Source organism: Haliaeetus albicilla, chromosome 9 (genome assembly GCF_947461875.1).
Source record: "Haliaeetus albicilla chromosome 9, bHalAlb1.1, whole genome shotgun sequence".
NCBI lineage: Eukaryota > Metazoa > Chordata > Aves > Accipitriformes > Accipitridae > Haliaeetus > Haliaeetus albicilla.
Window position 1 is genome coordinate 3088503 of NC_091491.1, and position 22066 is coordinate 3110568.

At 36.1% G+C, this 22066-nt stretch overlaps 1 protein-coding gene across 12 annotated transcripts in view; it reads left to right on the plus strand.

Annotated features, from left to right (window-relative positions):
• Window positions 1-22066, plus strand: part of BCAS3 (BCAS3 microtubule associated cell migration factor) — a 373998-nt gene that overhangs the window by 35987 nt on the left and 315945 nt on the right. For all 12 annotated transcript variants that reach the window (XR_011326035.1, XM_069790965.1, XM_069790971.1 and 9 more), the window contains exons 8-9: window positions 17106-17213; window positions 21424-21500. Coding sequence is in view for 11 of the 12 variants with exons in the window: in XM_069790965.1 (XP_069647066.1) it covers window positions 17106-17213; window positions 21424-21500 (185 nt within the window). In the remaining variant the exon portion in view is untranslated. The remainder of the gene's footprint in view (window positions 1-17105; window positions 17214-21423; window positions 21501-22066) is intronic.

A 22066-nucleotide genomic window follows, 5' to 3' on the forward strand; every position in this document is an offset into this window, starting at 1 on the left:
GTCACGGATGTATAAGTTTAAATTTTTAGAGAGCAAACTTAATTTAATTGTTTTTGTTTTAAAAAGCATAGTAGAACCTTTTAAGTTGGGTAAAGCTCTCTTGTTTCTGTTATCTTTGAGGGATTGAGTCCCAAAGGCTCTTGTACTGTTGAAAAACTGTAAAGCATCATTAACTGCAAAGTGTGCCATCCTATCAACTGCCTGGCAAAGATTTCCTTCCGTTCTAGCAGATAAAAACATTATCCTCTCCAGTTGTTGTAGGAAAAAATAGTTTAGTCTTAACAGGTTGTGTGGTGGCTTTTAAGGTCCTGAGAGACACAACCCCCGAATAAAGTAGTTTAAATTCCCTATAGTGATGTTGGATTTGACTGTTATGTTATGTGCTAAAGATAGCAATGTTCTTCATCCTAAAAAGTGCTCTTCAGATCCCAGAATTTTTTCTTGCAACTTGTTTCTATAATTAATGTACTTCATCTATTTTTGCAATGTTCAAGTAATGTTTACTGGTAATTCTGTGAATTTTCTCACAGATTAAAATGCTAGGAGATACAGCTTTAATGGAATAAGGTAGTGTTTCCATTTGTAAATACCGAGAGTAGGAAAGATCTGCTGTTCTTCTGGTATACCAAATGTTTGCCCGAGTGAACTATAGTGAGAAATAACCTTTGAACTATAATAAACTGTTAATCTTGGACCAAAACTGGAAGGAAGAAAATGCGTATTTGGGGTCAAACTTTGACCGGTTGGTGAGAACTATGGGTAGTTTTGACCTTCTAAAGCTTTGATTTATTAAGCTGTAAAAAGATAAACCTTTTCTAAGCGATCCGTGGGATAGCATAGAGGCCTGGGAGAGCAGATTTCCGAGCTGAGGTATAGTTTCATTTTACTGCTGTTCCAACCCCCCGTGCGTGTAATGATACGGGGAGGAGATGGAGGGAAGGAAGTAGCCGTTTGCTAAATGCACAGCCAGATAAAACCAGCTGGAGCACATACCTTCCTTGAGTAACTTGTCAAAAGAAGCACTACAGGGAAAAGATAATGCACAGCGCCATTACAGGCAAAGCTGCTGGTTCCAGGGCCACTTTAAATTCCACTTTAAATTATTAAATACTGTAAACGCTATAAAGTTAATTAGAAGAGGAACAAACTCTACAAAGATAAATGTGTTTTCAATATGTTTCTCAGGGAGGGTACAGTAGAAACCAGTGAATGAGAGGAAATTTATTTCTGGCAGCACTCTAGACATGGAACTGTGGTTGAACTTTTTACCCTAATTACGTCCCCGCTAATGCCTGCAGCGGTCTGGAATCAAAGTGGCCCTTCAGGCCCTGGAAAGTCTCTGATGTGGCGAGCGTTTGTTGTGTGATGAGGGTTACTTAAGAAAAAACGGAATATTGTGACAGGATTTTTCAAAATTTCTCAGTTACCACCCACCTCACTTGTTGCCTACAAAAATAGAGTAATTGTTTGCATCTGTGTGTTTTTGTCTGTCTTAGAAATAACTGTTATAAATCAATGTGACATAGACCCAGAGAACAGTTGAGGATTATATTTTCTTTTCTTATATGCTTTAGTGTTATTTCGAGGTTATATAGTGTAAGAAAGATTTAAAGTACATTGCAAAACAGTTAGAAATTTCAGGCTGATTTAAGTTGTTCTCTTTCTCTGAGGATACTAACACCATCAGATATCGAGTTCTCAATCAATTAAAAGAAGATGCTATTTAATATGTTTTTTCCTAAATAACAGCTGTCACTTCATGCTCATAGTTTGAGCAGCTAATTGCAAACTGCATTAACTTACAGCCCTTCTATCTGTATTGTTACACAATTGCTGCCACTTGAGTAATTCACTACAACTTGATGGTATTTGAACTTTGCATCTGTTACTAAATGCTATTTTCTCTCTTACAGTGGTCTCTCTGGAGTCCTTCTTGTCCTTTTTCTTTTTCTTTCCTTCAAAAATATTTAATACACAGAGGAAACGTCAAGAGAGTTTGCAAAGCTTAAACATTCATGTATGGATTAGATTCTTTTTAATCTCCGAAGTATGGAAAAAGACAATTAAAACACAATAAGTGGAATCCATTAAAAAAAATATGATATTCTCTTTCTTTAGTTTGCATCTGTTTTTTTGAAGCAGAATGAATATATTTTGGTAGCTTTAAAACTTTAAATTTACTAATAATTTAAAACATGTAATGCACTAAATTTTCTTCAGTAATTCAAAATAGATATTTAGAAGGCTCCTTTGTGAAAAAGCTCTAAGGCATGTTCTTAAAAAAAAAAAAAAAAAAGATCTTGCTTAATCCCTTCTTTCTTTAAATTCTGACTAGGTAATATATTCAGAGTATCACCTGAGGAGCCCCCTTACTGCATTTTTGGATGGTTGCTCACAGACTTGTTTTTAAAATTAATTGTGATTTAAATTATTAATAGAATATTTGTACAGTATAATTATCTTATTTTACAGATGAGGCATTAATAAAATAACTCTAAAAGTTTTAATCCATTTTGCCTGCACAATTTGAAGGACTGTATCTTGCATTGCGGCATCTGCTGTATTAGGTGACTGTCTCTGTGGTGAGAATGCACGATTTTTGTGTGCCTTTCCTTGTAATTCCTCCTGGAAATATCAGCCACATTTAACTATGAAATTCATCCAAATTTTATGAAAAGTGGTCCAGTAAAGGAGGTGGCAATGTCAGTGGCTTCACTGAGAGAAAGGCTGTAACATAAGCTAATGCCTTTTTTTTTCTTTTTTTTTTCTTTTTTTTTTATGTTAAGCAGGTCATATAGCATCTCAACCTTAAGGCCAGTTTAAGAAAAGCAGGCTATTCATTTTGCTATTCACGGGGCTCCTTTATTCAGAGTAATTATTTTTAGGTACTATTTCCTAAGTTTAAACCAGCTTTCGGTGAGTTCAGTTACAGTGAAAGTTCTGCACGTCTGTAGAACATGGTCTGCTATGTCAAGTCATAAAGTAAATCAAGGTGTAAGAACATATTATTAATGGGCACTTGTGAAAATTTTGGCCTACCCGATGTGACCAGAACCTCATAGAGGCTTTGTTGTTCACAGTGCTTTTCAGATACTTTAACCATGAGATCTAAGCTTATCTCTGCTCAACTTCAGCTATATGCACTCCAAAACCCTCTAATTCTTTCTTGGAAATGGGATTGTTTTCAAGCTTCTCAAAAATTTTAATTTGAGCCATGTACTAGCATATGAACAATTAAGGTTTAGTAGACTCATAAACAACTGAAAGATGTCTTATGATGATTGCTGTCATGCAATTTGAGGCAGAGGCTACTTAATACAGAGGTGATGAAGTGTTGCACAATCCCATTAGTTTCTGCTTATGTTGTTAATGACACCAACGGCAAACCTATTTTAGATAAAACAGGTTGGTACAAGGTTTGGTGTTTAATGTTGAATCCAAAAAGTGGTTTTGCATGGGGTTGGGATGGTGGGGCAGGCGGGCGTGGAGCCGCTTGCTTAATTTGGCCTTTGGTGGTGGTGATTACATGTGAGATGAGAAGATGCCATTAGGCCTGTCAGAGCCATGAATCATAAGGTAAAGCAGAGAAAAGAAAAAAATAAATCTGAAATCTAAAGAAATCTGTTGCAAGAATCAACAGGATAAAATATTTGATCCTTCATAATACTTTTGCCATGTTAACAGTTGCAGGTAAAGATGCCTTTTAAATATTGATTATTGAGCATTCAGTCACAGGCAAGCCGGGCCCTTTAACATACACAGATTGTAGAGGAACACGACCCTCACAGTAGCTGAGCAAAGGTTTGGTCTGTATTTTCAAAGAAGCTTTGTAGTGCGCTTCAGAAGAATGAGTTCTTTTGACTCTCAGATTTGTTTTAGCTTTTGGTAGAATTCTTTATTAAATGGAGCAATGCTTTAAATATATACAGCTAGCGTACATATGCTGCAATAATCAACTGCCATCTATATTAACTATACTATCTTCTGATATGCCGTTGATCAGAACATACCACCAATAAAAAAATGCCTCAGCATAAAGAAAAAAACTTTGGTATTGATTTGGAGTTTCATACATACTGTCAGTTTATAAAATCTAGGGCTAGCTGTGGCTATGAGGCTTTCAGCGGCTCCACAAAATGCTCTGTTTGGGTTCTACACATGCTTGCTGAAATTCAACTGGAGCTGACATATTTCAGCATCAATTTGCTCTCAGTGTTGCGCTCCCAGAAATCTGATATTTTTCTATTAAGCTGTGACATGTGGCTTTCTTTTGATATGCAAAAAGTTTCTACGTTTTTGATTTTGGTGCATCTTGTATGAGCTCAAAGATTGGTGTAGCATTTATTACAATACAAATTACATGCGTTTATTTCAGTGGTGAATTCTGCTTCATTTGACAGTAAGAAGGAGGACAAGACAACTCTTAAATTTATTTCATTCTATATTTTTGGAGGAAATGCATCTACCAGATAGTAAGCTTAATCAGCTAATCATAGAAATGTTAATCTTTATAGGTATGACAAATGCAGTTGTATTCTACTCAGCAGTTTATCTTTGCTCATGCTCTCCAAGATTTACAGGAATTTTTCCAGTTAAGCGTATGTTCATAGAATGGGCAAGGACGGCCAGCGCAGGTTCCTAACTTTTGTATAAAAGGACTGTTTGGTTACACACAAGAACAAAATCTAGTCCAGAATGTACCAGAAAAAATGATTCTGATCTGAAAAGTGGAGCTCCAGATGTACTTTTCCTCAGTGATAGCTATGGTCAAGTAAGTCTTGTGGATAAACAAATCTCTTGAGATGCCGCTAATCTTCCCATATTAACTAACTCGAAATATGATGGGACAGCTATGTTTTGTAACATGTGGTATGTCTCAGTGAAGTGGAAAGTGTGTCACACTCTAGTCTCTCTGCAAAAGCATGCCACAGCTGAAAAGCCAGCTTGTGCTATATTTTACACTTCAGCGACAGGCATGCCACATGCCATAGAATGAAGCAATGTAATACAACATGCTGCAGTACATAAAGGTAGGTTGTAGGCTGTTGTATGGCTTTATTTAGCTTCATGCATTTTGAAAGGTAAAAAAACCCAAAACAACAAATTAGTCTCTTCTGATGACGAGAATGAGTAATGTTATGGGCAGAAAACACAATAGGAGAAACATGTTATGTACTGCTGGTAGTGCAGAATGTGGGAAGAGCCATCTGCTGCCGAAACTGAAGAGTAATTTGGAGGTTGCTAAGCATTTTAATATTTTTAAGGATTCCCCTTCCCTTTTACTTTTCTCTTTGAAGTGATGGTACTATTCTTGTAGTATCTGTTACGATAATACGAATGTGTGGATAAAACCTAGTCTTAAATTTTCCTCCTGTTGTTGATGGACGATACAGTCTTTCTGACACCTCGGCTACAGACAGGAAGCAAAGGAGCTTTTGATTTAATTGAACAAAAGTGGACATAATAGTTGTTGAAAGTACTCAGAACTGAAAAAATCCGTGACCTCCGTCAGTTCAGAACATCTGTTCCAGGATTGTCAAGGAAATTTGTATTTTCAGATTCTTCCCCCATACAGTCCCAAGAGTGGAATATCTATATTCAGTCAGGGGTTTTGCCTGTCATATGAATGTGATTGAGAGTAACCTCATTGTCTCAGCAATGGCAAAGGAATGATCACCCGAAGTTGCAGATGATGGCAATGTGCAAAAGTGGTGAGAAAATGTTTATCTGCATTGCCTTTTAGTAGGCTGACTACTTTGAAATTAATGTTTTGATCTTCATGACAGGCATTTTGCTGTATCTTTTCTGCTGACAGAGCTACAATAAACTTTAGGAACCAGGAGGATTTTTGTTGTAGAGGCTGCAGCAGAGAAGTCTGTTTCTGTCAGTATCCAGCTAATCACAGGTTTAGTGTACAATACTGTACAAACTGTGTAGTGGAAGTAGCTTGCCTTCACACACATAAGTCCATTTAGGAAGGGATGGCAGAAATCTATGTATCTGCATTTTTATTCATTGTACAAGAAAAACATTATAAAATTACATGGGTAGGTATCCTGAAGATGTTTGAACGTGAAGTTCAGAGTAATGGGTACTCAATTCAGATAACTGTATTTTATCACCTATACACGCTTGATATACTTTTTTTATTATTATTTTTTGATGAGAGAGTTAATGCCCTTTGTCTATGGAAACATGTCTTAAACATAATTATACTTGTTTTGATCTTTCAATTTTAAGTAAATTGTTAGGAACAATTACCTTTATACTAGTTTGTTTTTTCAAATTAATGTGCAATTCATATTTATGGAGCGATAGATCTCCCTACAGCCATCAGTCAGTTTTTAATGTTATTTTCTTCTTCTGTGTATTGCTTATAACTAAGGGCTTCATTTGATACCTTTTAAAAAGAAATAGCAACATCTGGAACTATGCAGGTCAACATAACTGCAGATTTGGCCCATAGTACTTTGCCTTGAGCGTTTGAAATGTGTCTGAAATTCTCAGATCCAAACTTTAAAAATGGGCTGGCAACTGTTTTTCACATGTATGAGACTTCTGTATTGTCTAGTAAAGTTATGATGTCCTGTCTGGTGAGGAGTCAGTATTAAATACTGCGTTCCAACATCTTGCTGCATTATTAATGCAACACAGTCTCCTTTTTTCCCCCCCCCCCACCACCTATGTTCTTCCTCTAGTGCTTTTTGGATAATAAGCCTTTTGAACTAGGACTTTCCTGGCTGTGTGTTTTTGTGAAGTGTCTTGTATGTTCATGCCACTGTGATAAATGCTGTTTGTGGTGCATGTGTGTAGTATGTCCATTATGCTCTATTGTTATGATAAGTGGATGCACTTGATCTCCTGGAGGGGAGTGCTGGCCTTGCCACTTACAAGCAGCACTTGAAAACTGATTCATGGGATGGTAATTAGAACAGCTTCACAGGAGTCTGTATATCTAACACTCTCGACAGCAAATATCAGCTGGTGAACCAATAAATAAGGATAAAACAGTGGGGAAGAAGCCAGCTTGGAAGTCAATGGAAAATAGGGTATCTTTTTTTTGTTGCTGTTAAAAAAAAAAAAGGGTCTGATGGAAGAAACTGAGGCTTGTAATCTTCTGTAATAGAACAGAGACTGAAATACATGTAGACAGAGAACTTTGTTTTCTCCTCGAAATCAGTGAATTCCAAATATTAAGTTAATTCATTACCTTAGGTAGCCATACGGAGAGTATAGATGTAAACAGCATAGCAATTCCCTGGCATGAAACTGGCTTTTTATTAAAAGTTCTTAAACCTCTTCCAAAGGTACACTGTTGCAAATGTTTTGCTAAAGGTAGGGATCTTTTACCATAGCTCTTTAATTAAATTGATAAAAAGTTAATAGATTATAAAAATATATGTGATTGCCCTTGGAAGGGACAATGTGTACAGGACTGAGTAGAACATTTTAAAAACACTTAAAAATGGTAGCATATACACGAGGGTAGACATGGAGAATAAGGCAAAGAATTTACTTGCTTTACAATAAGCTTATTTTAATGTGCTGTTGCCATTAAGTATTCTTTGAACAGTGTTACAAAGCTTATAATCATATGGCAATGTAATTTATTTAGTTACAAGTTTTGCCTTGTAATGAAGTTTAGCTTCTTCAAGAATCATTTTTGCTAAAGACAAAATGGACATAACTGGCTTAAATCGATACGACTTAACATGGTTGCTTAACACATTTGTCTTCTATAATTTATAGAATTAATTTATACCTGGGCAGCTAATTATGATAATATAAATTTGCATGTAAGCAGGAAAGGTTTATACAGTACCACACCTTGCAGTAAAAGATAGTTATTTTCACCTGAGGACAGGGATTTATGTCACTGCAGAGACAGAAAAACAAGATACTGACAGTTTTCCTGCAGTGGTTTACAACCTTCAAGACCAGCCGACCACTGTCAAGCCTCAGGTTCTCTCACAGACCACGACCTGAGTTATGCACGGAGACAGAAACCAGCCCTTCCTGAGTCAGTCCTGAGTCGTTTTAACAGTTAGACTCTATGCTCTGGAGAAGTGCCTTGCTTATGAAATTACAGGAACAAAATACTACTTGCCTTGAAACCAAAAAAGTAGAAGGGGAAGTGATTAATGGAAATTTTAAACATTAGCATTGCTAAGATGTAGGGATCAACGCTTTAGATACTGTTTTGATCTTTTTCAAGAATTTTCATTGAAAGTCTTTGAAAGGAGTGGTACCTCCATTCCCAGTTCTTTGCATCTTTGTTCTGCCTACCTGACATAATGTTGCACAGGAATTGATGCATGTTAGTTCACCTTTTATCTATTTCCTTTGTTCAAAAAATTAGGGGCTTACTTGCATGTTGTACACACAGATGGCTCTACTGCTTTTTGTCTAGTGGTCGTTCTGGCACAATCACACAAGTCCCATCTCTTTTTTCTTTCCACACATGAGCAAACAATGTGGTTTTCCTTTGGTATGTCTTTTTTTGGTACTCAGGCTGAGACTTGTAGTTCACCTGTAACAAAATGGTTTCTGCAGAGTTGATGACTTTTTGAAAATATGTTTGTTATATGCCCGTGGGACTATGAAGACAGTGAGGTGAGAGGATAAGATGGAACCTTTTTTACTGGACTGATAGACTTGATCAAAATATTTGATGAAGATACAAGTGTGAAGTTTGTATGTCTTGGTATTTAACTCAAATATTTTAGTGCTATATCAAATAATTTCCTCTCTTGTATTTAAAGGATTAGATTTAGTAACATGTGTCTAAGATTGGTACAGGTTTTTCTTATTTAGAAATAAGTGCTTCCATGCTTTTTGCAATTTGTGGTACACTTAAAATGTCTCTGCTGCTTTGTGTTTCACTGCTACACACACGTTTTTGGGAAGTGTCACTTTCTCAGAAATCTTACTCTGCTTTTCATGATTTTGAATGAATCTGTTAAGTACCATGAATGAAAGTAAGAAAATAACTTACAGAGTTAAGTTTTCAAGCTTTTGTTTTGAAAAGTTGGGATGCAGAGAGCCAGGGAGTTTTAGGGGACTAGATGGTGAATGTCTTAATGAAAGCTTTTTCTGCAGTGGTCTTTAAGGAATAAATAATGCGATCCTTGAAATTTTATTTATTTATTTATTTATTTTAAGTTTTCATTCTGGTGTGCATCCTTCAGAAAGAAGGCGAGAATACTGCAATACTGAAGAGAGCTCAGAGGAGGACTGCAGATATGTGCTAGGGCTGGAAAACAAACCGTACAACTTAAGGCTTAAAAGTCTTTTTTACGTTGTTGCAGATTAGTTAGTGACTGGATTGCTTTGGATGGTTACCGACTTAGGCAAAAGATAACAATGCAGTGAGCTTTTTCTGTGTTTTTGACACAGACATAAAAGCTGGAAAGCAGAATATGTACAAATTCTGTCTTGCAATAAGAAGTAATTTCACAAAAATACAATGATCTAAATGTTGGAACAACTTACCATAAAAATAGAGGACTCGTTGCTTGAAATCTTTTAAGACAAGATTAGGTTGCTTGGTATAAAATAATTTCTTTGAGCTTCTGGGATGTTTTGTGCATGGCCTGGAAAGAGAAGATGATCTTTCTAGTCTTGAAATCTCTTAATCTGAGCAAACCTTCTTCAGGGGCTTTGAGGAGAGAACAGAATTGCCTTTGTGGTCTCAACATGCTAATAATATTACTACGAAGATCATAATCAAATCTCATGCTTCAACTTTCCAGTGTAAAGGTTCAGGAAGGAATTTTTCCAATACACAATTAATTAACTGTGTACTGTGTACTCTGGTTTTGTTTTGCTTTTCCTCCCCTTCTATGAAGCACCAGAGAGTGACCACAGCTAGAACAGGTTACTGGATAATCTTAACCCACTGCACTGCTATTTAGAAACTTGTACTTGTGTCACTGTCAGGGTCTTCCTCATTCCTATATGGAAATAGCTTCTTCTTTACTGGTAACTTATCGGTGGAGCTGATGCTTTATAGTGTAGTAATTTTTAAAAATCTTTCTGGAGTAGCTTGCTGTACAGATCATTTGAGCATACCTTGTCCAGCCAGTTCCTTGGATGTGCTGTCACTTTTCTCTCTTGTTTTCTGTATGTGACATGCTGTTCAGTGCCAGGGCTGAACTGCTTTTAAAGCATTTGAGCTAGGTATAACAGTAGATATCTAGGTGAAATTTAATGGCCTGCATTAGACAGGATGTCTAGGTGAGGTAATGGTCCCTTCTGACTTGACAATGAAATAAGCTGTCTTTTGTAAAATAAGTTTTGAACTTATATTCCATTTAAGGCACCTGACTACTTAATATTTACAGAAACATCTTTTGTTTGTTTGTTAATAAATCCCACAGTTTGTTAAAGCTGGGCCTAATAAGAGATTATTTTACTACTAGGGGTTTTGACTATGATCTCTGTATAAGTTTTAATATTTTTACCTTTTCTTAAAGGCACCAAAAGTAATTAAAAATAAGGCTTTTTTCTATGTTGGGTCTGCTGGGCTTGGAAAAAGTATTACTGCAAATTGCATGCAAACAAATAAAGCATCATAAGAAGAATACATTAGAATAATGAAGAGTGGTACTAGTGTGGCCGTAGTAGAATGAAAAGTAAGTCTGGGAACATGCCGTACAGTAACAGAAGTACACTAATGATTATATTTTTTAGAAACGGTGAAAGGTTATGTTTTTGAAAACTAAATTGTACTTCAGAACAGACTAATAAAACCAGTCACCTGACCTAGTTTTGAAACACTGCAGTTAACATAGAGCTTTTTTCCTTGTGAAACAAAACTTTAAAGATAACAGACAAATTGTGACAGAATAATTGCCAGGGTTTTTTTTAATTGATCATTTTATTTTTATGTAAACTAGTAGTATCTATATGACTGTATGATAAAAGTCAAATTGCTTTTGACTGGAAGTACATGACCTACTGTCTGAAACTGGTTTAGTGACAGCTGTTAAATTTACTGGTCTGCATAACGTGTGCTAGAAGGCTTGAAGCTTCTCTAGGTTTAAATATTAGCCTTTCCCAGGGAATGTAATTCCAATTTGTGGATTTGTCACTTTTTTCTATCAGTTGGTACTCAGGTGCGTAAGGAAAGCAAGATTTGGCCTCCACGGTGTAGAGTTAGCATTTTCTCACTGCTAGGAAGCAGTGTTTCTAGCTGCTGCAGTAACAAATACCATTCTAGTCTTTAATAAAATAAATTAGTTATATTTAGCAAGACATTTTCTGTAATTCTTGTCACATCTGGGGTTTTTGTATCTAGCTTCAGAAGGTAATGGACATCATTCTGTTGAGGTCAGTAGAGATTATATTAGGCTGCTGCTGTATGCTGTGCAGTAACTCATACAGTTACACAGCCTAATCCCATCAAATTTGAATATGAATTTGTTGAATGTTTATATAACTTGCCAGATAATATGTGGAAGTATCAAAACTGGAATAGTGATTAAATGAAAGACTTTTTTGTCATATGCTAGATCAAGTAAGCTCATGAGTGGAAGTTTTTTACATGTTTTGTCATTGTTGAAAACTCTTTATGTTGCTCTGCACATTATAAGAAGGTCAATACATGATGGAAGAAGACGAAATCTTTTTTTTTTTTTTAATGTGGAAACTATAAAATAGAAATGAAGGGATCATTACTCCAGAAAACCTGCTGCTGATATGTGCAATATTTGTCCTGAGTAAATACAGAAAGAAACTGCCTTGTAAGGGTACAGAACAAGGCAGATGTAATGTAATTCTTTGTGTAATTAGAGAAAGATGGAGCTCATTGTAATGCAGTTTCAACAGGCGAGAGGTACATGCAGCGTACTGCAAAGTGGCACCTTAGACGAGGATCAATTTATACATAGCAGCTGGAAATAAGCTATTTCCCTTGTTCCATCATGTGAAGTCAAGTTGCCAAAAAGAGACTCTGGGTAAAGAATGCTGTAGTGATTGTCTGCAGACAGCTGCATCGTCTTTACTAAAGGACATCAAGGCATAACAACTGAATCAGCAGATTCTGAAGTTAACTAATCTTTAGAACAGTTTTTTCTGACAAGCTTTGGCAGGCTATTTATAATACTGATATTGCTTAGAATCCCTGTAATGTCGTGTTCTTGAGAAGTGATAGTTTTTTCTATATTTGTTAGATCAGTCCATGTAATCTCTTCATGTGATCTCACTGATAATTTGATGCAATTTCACCGTTTTCCAAAGTTTTCATTCATTTTGTCATTTTAATACATTAACACATTAGCTGTTAATAGTAATTAACAGACTGTTTTCCAAAAGAAATTTGCAGAGCCTGTATAAAGGAGTACAGGTGTTAAAAAATATTTTTACTGTAACAGTGTTCTGTATAACTATATGCTTTTCCCTAAGGGAGGTTCTACCTATTACTTTAGCAATTTTATTGCTATCTAAAATGTGTTATGATGCTGTAACTTCTGTCATTGTTCCCAAGTGGCATCATTGTGTATCTCATCAAGCTTATGTTGTATACATGTAGAGCAAAAGAAAAGTAGCTGGAGATGCTTCCCTTGATCTCTTTTTCTAAGGATTCTAGCCATACATTTTGTGAAGATGGTATAAAATATACAGTGATGCACTATGGTGGCTAAACAGCTTCCATCCTGAGATGATTTTTTTTAAATGCCACAATTAACTGGAAAACGCCTCGCATAAAGAATGCCTTACAAAGGCCTGGTGGTCGGCTTTTTCAGCAACATCTCTACTTCAATTTTACACCTCTCAGAAAACCCCATTCTTTTCTCCCCCTCCCTTTATGGACTCAGGAGACCATTCTGTAATTGATGTCCATTCTGTCTTTGAGTGGGATGTTGTTTATCACGTGGCAGAGTGGGGAGAGTCAGCAGGGAGGAAAGTAAACACTTGTGAGCAGGCAGAGTAAAATCTTTCGAGGCACAGAACATTTTGGCCTCATGTTGGTTCCATCAGTCTTCTCCTTTTTTTCGTATAAAATGTGTGTGTGTGTTGTACAGTATATTTGTCTCTGTATGCAAACATTTTACACAGAGCTTTTATAAATTGTGTGACTCATAGCTAGCAAATCTGTGAAGAGGTGATAGTTATGTCGTGATGCATAAGCACAGATGTAGTCAAGTGCCAGCTGTACAAGGCATCTGTTATTTTTCTTCTATCCCTGCACTGCAACAGTCAAATAGGAGAAGATAGAAGAGCCTGAGTGTATTCGTATATTTATTAATGCCAACATTTTGAAGTTGTATGTGCATTTGTGTCCATTACCTTTAAAGAAGTTGTTGATACCTCTACATTAGGCAGCTATTTTAGCAATCAGGATACATAATGAAAATTTGTCAATAATCTGTGGGAGTAATTTGCAGGAATTTTGTGACAGACTTAATGTTATTACCAGACCGCAAAAACCAGTGTTTTCACATTCCTGTCTTAATCTCTCCCCTTTACATAATCATCACTGGTACACTGAAATATGATCGGAGCCCTTCTCATCAACGAGACATACATGAACCTTCAGTTTATCAGAAGAAAAGCTTCTTAGCTAGAACTCTCCTTGCTTTATTTTCCCCCAAATGATGGTAGTTTGTTAGTGTAAGCTAAGATAGGCTGTCAACTAGTATAGTTCAGGCACATTTACTTACAATATCTGTATGATCCTCTGATGAAATGAATATTCATGACTATTCCTGCAATAGAGCAAGATGCAGTAGTTTTAGTTTCATACAATTTGAAGGTTTTGAGAACTTCCGATTGTCAAGAGATGATTTTGCAAGTTTGTAGGGCTCCGTCTTGCAATCTCTGGTGGTTTTGGTGGTATTCTGTGGTAGTTTGGATACTTCTGGTTTTGTAGCTGAAATTTAAATGTATTGATTACACTAAATGTTACTTCTTGTTTTCATAGGTGGTGTCATTTTTAGTATTTCATTGTGTATTTGTTTGATAGTTTAGTGAAGAAAATTGTTAAGAACAAAGCATTATACCTAAGTAAATTTTTCTAGAGACCCTGCAAAGGACTCCAGTATGTTTATCAGTGATGATGCTTTGTCTTACTGAACACAGTAATTTTTTTGTATATTTAAATAGGGCATCTTGCTTAGTGTAAATCTTCCTGCTATGTGGTATGCAATAATGTATGTGGTATGAATGTTATGGAAGAAGGGAAACACATTCATCCTCTGCTTTTGATCTTGGTGGCTTTGGGTTCAAATTCTTCTTAAATAATGACTTAAAAGGAGTTGAGATGCCTAGCTCTTAAAAGCTATGTCCAGGATTCAGTCCAGATTTTTAACTTAAAGAATGTAAAGGGTACGCTGTAATTTAATCTGACTTTGGCTGCAATGTGGGCCATAGAAATCCCTGAATTCCCTGTTTCAAGAAGATTGGGAATTAAGAGTAGTACAGTGGAGGTCATAAAGTGTCAGAAGAAGCTGCGTTGTGCTGCAGGTCTGTGGTGGTAAGCTACTTCTGGCTTTTGCAGCCCTATTGCACATCTTTTATTGCTCAATTCATGTGCTTCTGCTTCCTTTTTTCTTGCTTCCATGCTTGTTAGACTTCACGGAGCCCTTTCAGTGAACTAACCTGGGGGAGAATTCCCTCTAGAGGAGAAAGAAAGGACAAAATGTTATTCTTCTGTTGATTTCATATGCATAAATGGGTCAATATAGAATCCATTGCATATCAGAGGCTGAGTAAGGAAAGTACACAGAACCACTGAGCCCGAGCTTTTGACATCACTGAAATGGAGGAGGAAAGATAGCTCTTATTTCTGCTTGTGAGTAGTGTAGGCTAATCAAGGTAGTAGTATTGTTATTCTTTAAGTGCTGTGACAGAGAAATGGATCCTTAGATCTGTGTCTATAATCCTCATTCTCCTGTTCTAGAGGAACTGATCTTTCTCCTAGCTGAGGAGATATAAAGGAAGGTAAAGAAAGACCATTCAAGAGGCTCATACTTTTAGAATGGTTGAGAAATAATGTTTTTGGAAAAGAAATTAAATTTTGCACTGTTGGAGAATCCTTACTGTATGGGGTTCTGTTGAACAATGAAATTAAAATCCTTGATTTCCCCCCCCAGCAAGTTGAAACCGTGTTATTGAGTGTTATTGAGGCCTGATCAAAAAAGAACATGATGTTGTGGATCTCAGCATTGTATCATTACTCGTTTAGGTACACAGCTTTTGGAGTAGAATTTATAAATTTAAATGACGCTAATTTAATGAATGTTGTGTCTAATGAATTGAGAGCACTCATTAGCAAATTAGGTTCCTAACAGCCATTACTTTGAACAGGGAGAGGAACTAAAATAACCAGAAGGAAATGGTAGAGAGAAGTCTTTCCTAGTGATTGAAACTTTTTTTTTACCTTTCTACCTTTGAAAAGATTGCCAAAGAAAGAGCAAGCGCTTGTGCTTCCACCCCTTTGTGTCGCAGTTGGTGGATAAAGCACTTAGCCAAAAAATGGGGCTTTCCTGGGGGGGGGGGGGGGGGGGGGAAGGCATTGGTAGAACGGTCTTACCACAATCAGCCAGAAGAAAGGCATGACATAATTATTCATTTGAGTGACAGGATTATTAAGCATAATTTTGTTGGTGCAATATGTATTAGAAAGTACATACTCTTGAGTTGCAGTCATGTAGCTAGCTATATGTCAAGTCAACACAGGCTTACATGGAAGTAGTAATCGGTATCAATTATGCTAATATAATTTTAGCTGTATCAACCTCTGTGATTTCTGTTTTGAAATAATAATCTGTGTACCCTTTTATCAAAATAATAATTTCCCTTAGGTAATAAATAAATATACTTAAATAAAAAAAAGTTTGTACATAGACCTTGCTGTGGTGTTCCGCATTTTCTAGCAGCAATGAGCTTCTACTGTAAAGTAACTAGACCTGAGTCTCACTGTTCAAAAAGTGTTTTTGAAGGGCCTTTGAAGTGCTTAAAAGTAATAAATAGCACCCTCTAGTTATTAGCCTAGGTATGTGCCTAGAAAAATGTGTATTTTGGGAAGAATTTCAGTAGGCAAAATGTCAAAACTTAGTTTTTCTATTATTTCTTTGACAGTTGTCTTTCTGTGCATAATTGTATATTGTTTCTCTGCTGCATAGTTATTGTATGTACCATCTTATTATCTTGAGGCGTTTGAGGTAAACAGTTGGCATTTGTACTCCAGTTCTCCAGAAAATTCTCAAGCAGCTTGAGCAGATCCAAAAGACAAGCAAGTGTTGTGTCAGGAATTGTGTTAAACTCTGTAAAATAAAACAGATATGGGCAAGGGGAAACACCCTCTTTTACCAATACTTAGTGTATGTTTGTACAGCTGGCAATTTGTGCTCCTTCATATTCGTTGACCTAGAAGTAGCCAACATTTTAATGCGTTCTTGGAGGGGAAAAAAGGTGTTATGGAAAAGAACTGCCACATCAAAGCCTCTCCTCAGCTTGTAAAATGGTTTCCACCACTACCTTCCTCAACCCTATCGGAACACTCAGCACTTTCTCCCTCTCAAAAGAAAGCAAGCCTTTTTATTAAGAAATAGCCATAGAGTTTTATTTACATTGAAATGATAAAAGTGACACAAAGCAGTTGAAAAGTTCTATATAGTTCAAACAAAAGTCCATCAGAGATGTAATGTAAATTCTCTGTAATGTATCTCTATCAAATCAAGTCATATGATTCAGCTGTTGCATAGGGGGAAGCAAGTATTCCCCTTTAGGAAAGTGTTACTCTGCAGAATATTTTTTAAATAACTAGAATGCAGTCGAAAACTTCATGCCTATCAAATGGCTTGTATTTTGCTGGTCAGATCTGCTGTTCCAAAGTCTTATTTGTGACAAAGGAAACTAAGTGCTTGATAATTAGTTGCACAATACAGGTTTGTGACCGTTGAGGGTATCACAATTCGATTTTAATCATACCTTTCCTTAATGTAGAAGGCTTATATTGACCCTTTGTTCTCCAGCAGTCTGCTTGGATTGCTGGATTTTTCATTTAGCATGCTAAATAATATAGGGAGGCTGAAATAATTTTAAAATAATTTTACAAAAAATCCTTCTTTCCATTAAAATCTTTTTTTAATTCATTTTAGCACAAGCCCACCTTACTGCTGTGTGGACCTTTATTCTTTGCGAACAGGAGAGATGGTCAAGTCCATACAGTTCAAAACTCCTATTTATGATCTGCATTGCAATAAAAGGTAAGGATGTTTACTCTACATTCTTTCTGTGTTAGGGCATGTAAAATTTCAGTAATGAATACAGTTTCTGGTGTATGCACTCCCTGACTTTATTATTTTGACTTTCCTGTAAGCATAGCTTTGGTTCTCCATTTCTCAAGTAATATTTCAGTTTGAATATGACAGTATGCTTCTCCAATGACTTTCATTTAAGAAGCTCAAAACCTTTTGCATCTGAAATCATTTAAGCTTCTTTCAGTTGTGATGAGGGTGAGCAGGAATTGTTGGAATCCTCTATCATCCACCTACAGATGAAGAAATGGGATCATCGAGAGTTTAAACAGCATAGAGCGCTTAAGAGTTTATGGGTCTCTTCTTTGTGTTCCATTCTTCTGTCATATTTTGCCTTCCTGCACATCCAAAAAATTCCTGGGGTGCAGTCTGTGGTTTACAGGAAATAATGTTCCTGTGAGTGGAATAACGAAGCATCATCTCTTAGTTGGGATGAAGTCACCTAATTTCTGAGAGAAAACGGCTTAGAAGGCTGAGCAACATAGAGGTCATATACAATAGAATCTATTGTTTCCATAGAATCATGAGTTCAGATTTTTTCTGAATTAACTTTAGATCTTCATCTCTCGAAGACACACAAAACTGAACACCCTTGTAATTTACAGCATCTTTTTAAGACAAAAGAGAAAACCCAGGATCCCTGCATGAGGATCTTGATGATCCCTTGGCACTCCTGATGAGAGAATCTGATGCAGTGACTTTGGTCAAAGTCCATGATTGTGCTGCTTGCTTTAATGCTTCCTTATTCCCAGCTGTTACTGTTATTAGTCATTGTATGTCTTTAGGTACCTTATGGAAGCTGTGGGATACGATTCCTGTGTTAAAGGTAGAGCACTGAATAAAGAAATTACTGCATTTCTTTGGCAATATGTATCTGTTTGCTGGAATTGATGGTCCTTCAGTAAGGAAGGTGGCATAATAACACAAATCATTAAGATCAAAACAAACATCAGAATGGTATGTTTTATATGCCTGATTAGTATGGCAGTAGGTAGCATGCTTGCATACACGAAGACCACAAAAGTATGTGAGCGTGTATTAAACTCATGCAACTAAGGGAAGTTAGCAGTGCTGGAGATAGGATGGGGGAAAAAAAATATATTTAAAAAACCCACAAAAAAACCCCCAAAAAACCCAAGCAAAACCGACCCTAGAAGCCACAAAGGTTTTGTTAGACATTGTCTATCATTATACCATCAAAATCTAAACATTAATGACTACATCAGGTCAAGTAGAAGTTACAGAAGAAAAGTAGTACTAGTGAACAAACATCTTTAATACCACAACTAATCTAATAACGAGGAGGATATTTTGATGTTGAATGTTTAAAGAAGTAAAGGATGGTAGTTTTTGTTATCCCCATTAATCTGCTTATTGTAGGATGTGGGTATGATTGTTATATCAAAAAAATAGTTTCTCTGAAGTGGTTGAGTTGGTGAGAGTTATGTGCCATGAATAGGTCACTGTTCCTTTAAAAGCTGTCAGAAGGAGTTTGGTACTTATCTGTGCAACTGTCCCTTGAAAAATTTAAAGTTCCCTTGTGTACAGTGTGATGATAGTAAATCTTTCCAGTCTGGCCTCTTAGCAGAAGAAAAATCCAATTGTAAAAACAGTCAAAAGGCAAATCATCATTCAAAGTCTCTCCCAACTAAAAAGTCTTTCCAGGTGCTAATGTTTCTTTTCCTAAGTGGCAAAAATGGAAAAGCTACTTCAAAGCCATGTGGCTGTATCCAGGGTAGCTGCTTTTCTGGAACGTATCAGATTCTGTTATTATCCAAGGAAAGCCCACTATTTCAGATTGAAAATGCATTAAATGTGGCCAAGTGCAGTGCTAATGGTGCGTTAACTGTGCTGTAGACTAATGGAGTCCAAAATTTGAAGTTAAAATAGAACTTGAGTTGCAGAAGAAGGGAAAACTTTTATTATTTATGTATTTATACTCTAGAATCATCCATCTGGTAGGTTTCATTTATGCAGAAAGACAGTACATCTTCAAAGAGTAGAAAACAAAAATCTACTGGATTGGGAAATATTGCAATCAAATATACATAGGTTTTCTATATATACGTTATATTTGCACATTCATTTAAAGTCTTTCTATTATTCATTGGTTAACTTTCTTTTAGGCCTTGTGGAAGAAGTTAGAATTGGTACGTTTTCTTTTGTTTTTCTCTCATGCAGTTTAAGCAATTGGAAGATATGTCATTTAACTAAAACTACTATGTTGTCCCAAACTAATATTAATTGATATATGCAGAGTTTATAACTTTTAAAAATTGAGATTTATAAATCAGAAGGGGGTGGGGGAGCATCTTTTTCACAATGAGAGAGCTACAAGCAAATAAGAAATCTTACGTTAATTTCTTGTATGACTTAACACATTTGAATCCGTCTTGTTATGTGTTCCGCCCTCTTCTTTTGCCAAGTAAGCTGCTCACTCTGAAAGTGTACCTGTGTTTCCCGTTCTAGGTCTGCAAATCTGGGAATATGAAAGGCTTTTGTCCGAAAATTTTCCTTGATTTTCACCTTCCTTCCATGAATTTGTACTTCTCTTTGTTTCTAGATAGAGGCATACTGAAAAACAGAGCAGCGACAAAGTCCCAGGATGAGGTGTTATAAACCAGAGAGTCCTGAAAGAATTTGAGATACAGAACAGCGCTTATTACTTTAATCAGTTTCTGTATCAGACAAATAGAAAGTGGCTAGTGTTACACCAGCCTACTGAACAGGCTTCAGGAGTCATCTTGGGAACTACAGATGCAATCTGTGTTATTTGGCAACTGGGTTGGCAAAAATAATATCAAAATCAAATAGCAGTTGCATAGGTAAATCACGCCTATTGGAAGAGTATTAGTACAGTTTTCTAGGTGAAAATTGTGACTCAAAACTTATTTATAAGTTCAGATATGAAAACATCAGCAAGCAGGTGGATAAGGTATGTATTTTAATTTTAGTGTAGTCCATCACCGAAGAGTATTAAAGCTATTGAGCCCTCAAGGGAGAAGAGGGAGGTGTTATTATGGCTAGAGAGTTAAAAATAGGGGAGGGAAAATAAAAAAGAGAGAGGAGTTAATGGCTGGTATACACACTGATGGGAGATAAGCATCACCCTTTACCCAAGGATATGTGTTGAGACTGATGCGATACATCATCTTTCTAAAGATTATTATTCTATACTGTAATATGCAGTCATAATTCTCAGGTAAAACATTAGGTGTGTATTTTTAGTCATTGAGAGATGTGATTAATTCTCTACATCATATCTTTACAATTAACAGTATTTATTAATGCTGCATATTGTTAGCTAATTAAAAAAATACTGTCTCATATTCTTCCTAATGAGAGAATAATCAGATTCTTAATTAATGACAGCATATTGCTAAATGTTCCACATAGCTGGTAGATTTTATCTGTTTATTTGTTGGCTTCCCAGGTGGCTCTTTCATTTCAGGAGTTTAAGAACTTGGTTTTGGGAAGTCATCAATGTATCCTAGTTATAAAGCTTTCAAGATGCTTCACTTTCCAAATTTGCATCTTCGGTCTCTATTCATTTAGACAGTACAGTGTTTCATGCATAGTTATCGTGTGGTTTTGTTCTTTGTTTCAAGTAATGAACAGGTATTTTACAATAAATGTGCATACATGTACAAGTCAATACATAAACATACACCTGTAATTTTGCTAATTGGCACAAATTCTGCTTCTCTCAACTTTATTAGTGTGCTGATGTTCTTGGTATGAAAAACCACCCTGCTTTTAGTAAATAAGATGGTTTAATAAATTTGCAATGAGATGGGCAATGGGATTATTTCAAATTTAGCTTGTGTCCTACCAATTGTTGATTTGATTGTTATTTGAGTCATTGAAAGTAATTCAGGATCCTTGCAATTCCATTCTTTCTTTTTAATGGAGCTTTTACTGCAGGAGGTATATCATAAATATGCTGTGTTGTTCTGTATCAGATCTGTGTACTTCCTGAAATGAAGGTTGTGTGGTTGGGATGAGAGAGAATCCTCAATAACTGCCATGTATTGGTAACCTGGCAGTTTATCACTGTAGAATTTATATTGATGCTTTTGAAATAATTACATTTAGATATTGAATCTTTAAACCAATGCATTTAATGTTTAAAGTACACGTTCCATTTCTGTGTTTTCAGGATACTTGTTGTAGTCCTGCAAGAGAAAATTGCCGCCTTTGACAGCTGTACTTTCACCAAAAAATTCTTCGTTACAAGTATGTATAATAATTGGGTTCAGTCTTTTTGCTCTAGTGGTGGAGAGAGATAAAACAGATTTCTTTGGTTTTGTTTTTATTTCTAAAACCTTGAAGCAAGTCTCCATGCCTTCATTTGGAGTTTCAGGAAATCTGTTGCTTCAAAAAAACCCTGAATGTTACTCTGTGAATCCATGGCTCTTTTGCATATTTATTATTGCTGTAACTAACTTCTCACTGTTGTGAAGAGCACCTACACTGGCATCCATAGGTAGCAGAAGAATTCTTTTGTTTGTTTTGCAGAAATATGTGCAAAAGTTTCAGGTTTTGAGTTTCAGGTTGTACACATAAGTAGCAGTTGGAAAACACATTGGCAGCGATCTGCCCGCTTTTCATTTTTTGTTGTTCCTTTGGCCCTGGTACCTTGTGTTGTTTTTTTTTTTAATGTGTCCTTACTTTAGCAGGCCCCAGAGCTCAAGCAGGTCAGTAAAGTGTTGTAGTAGAAAAACTATAGGCAGATATTTGCTTGCAGGTGCTTTCACGTATATCTTGAGCATGAAGGAACTGTTCGCTCAGACTCTCCTTTA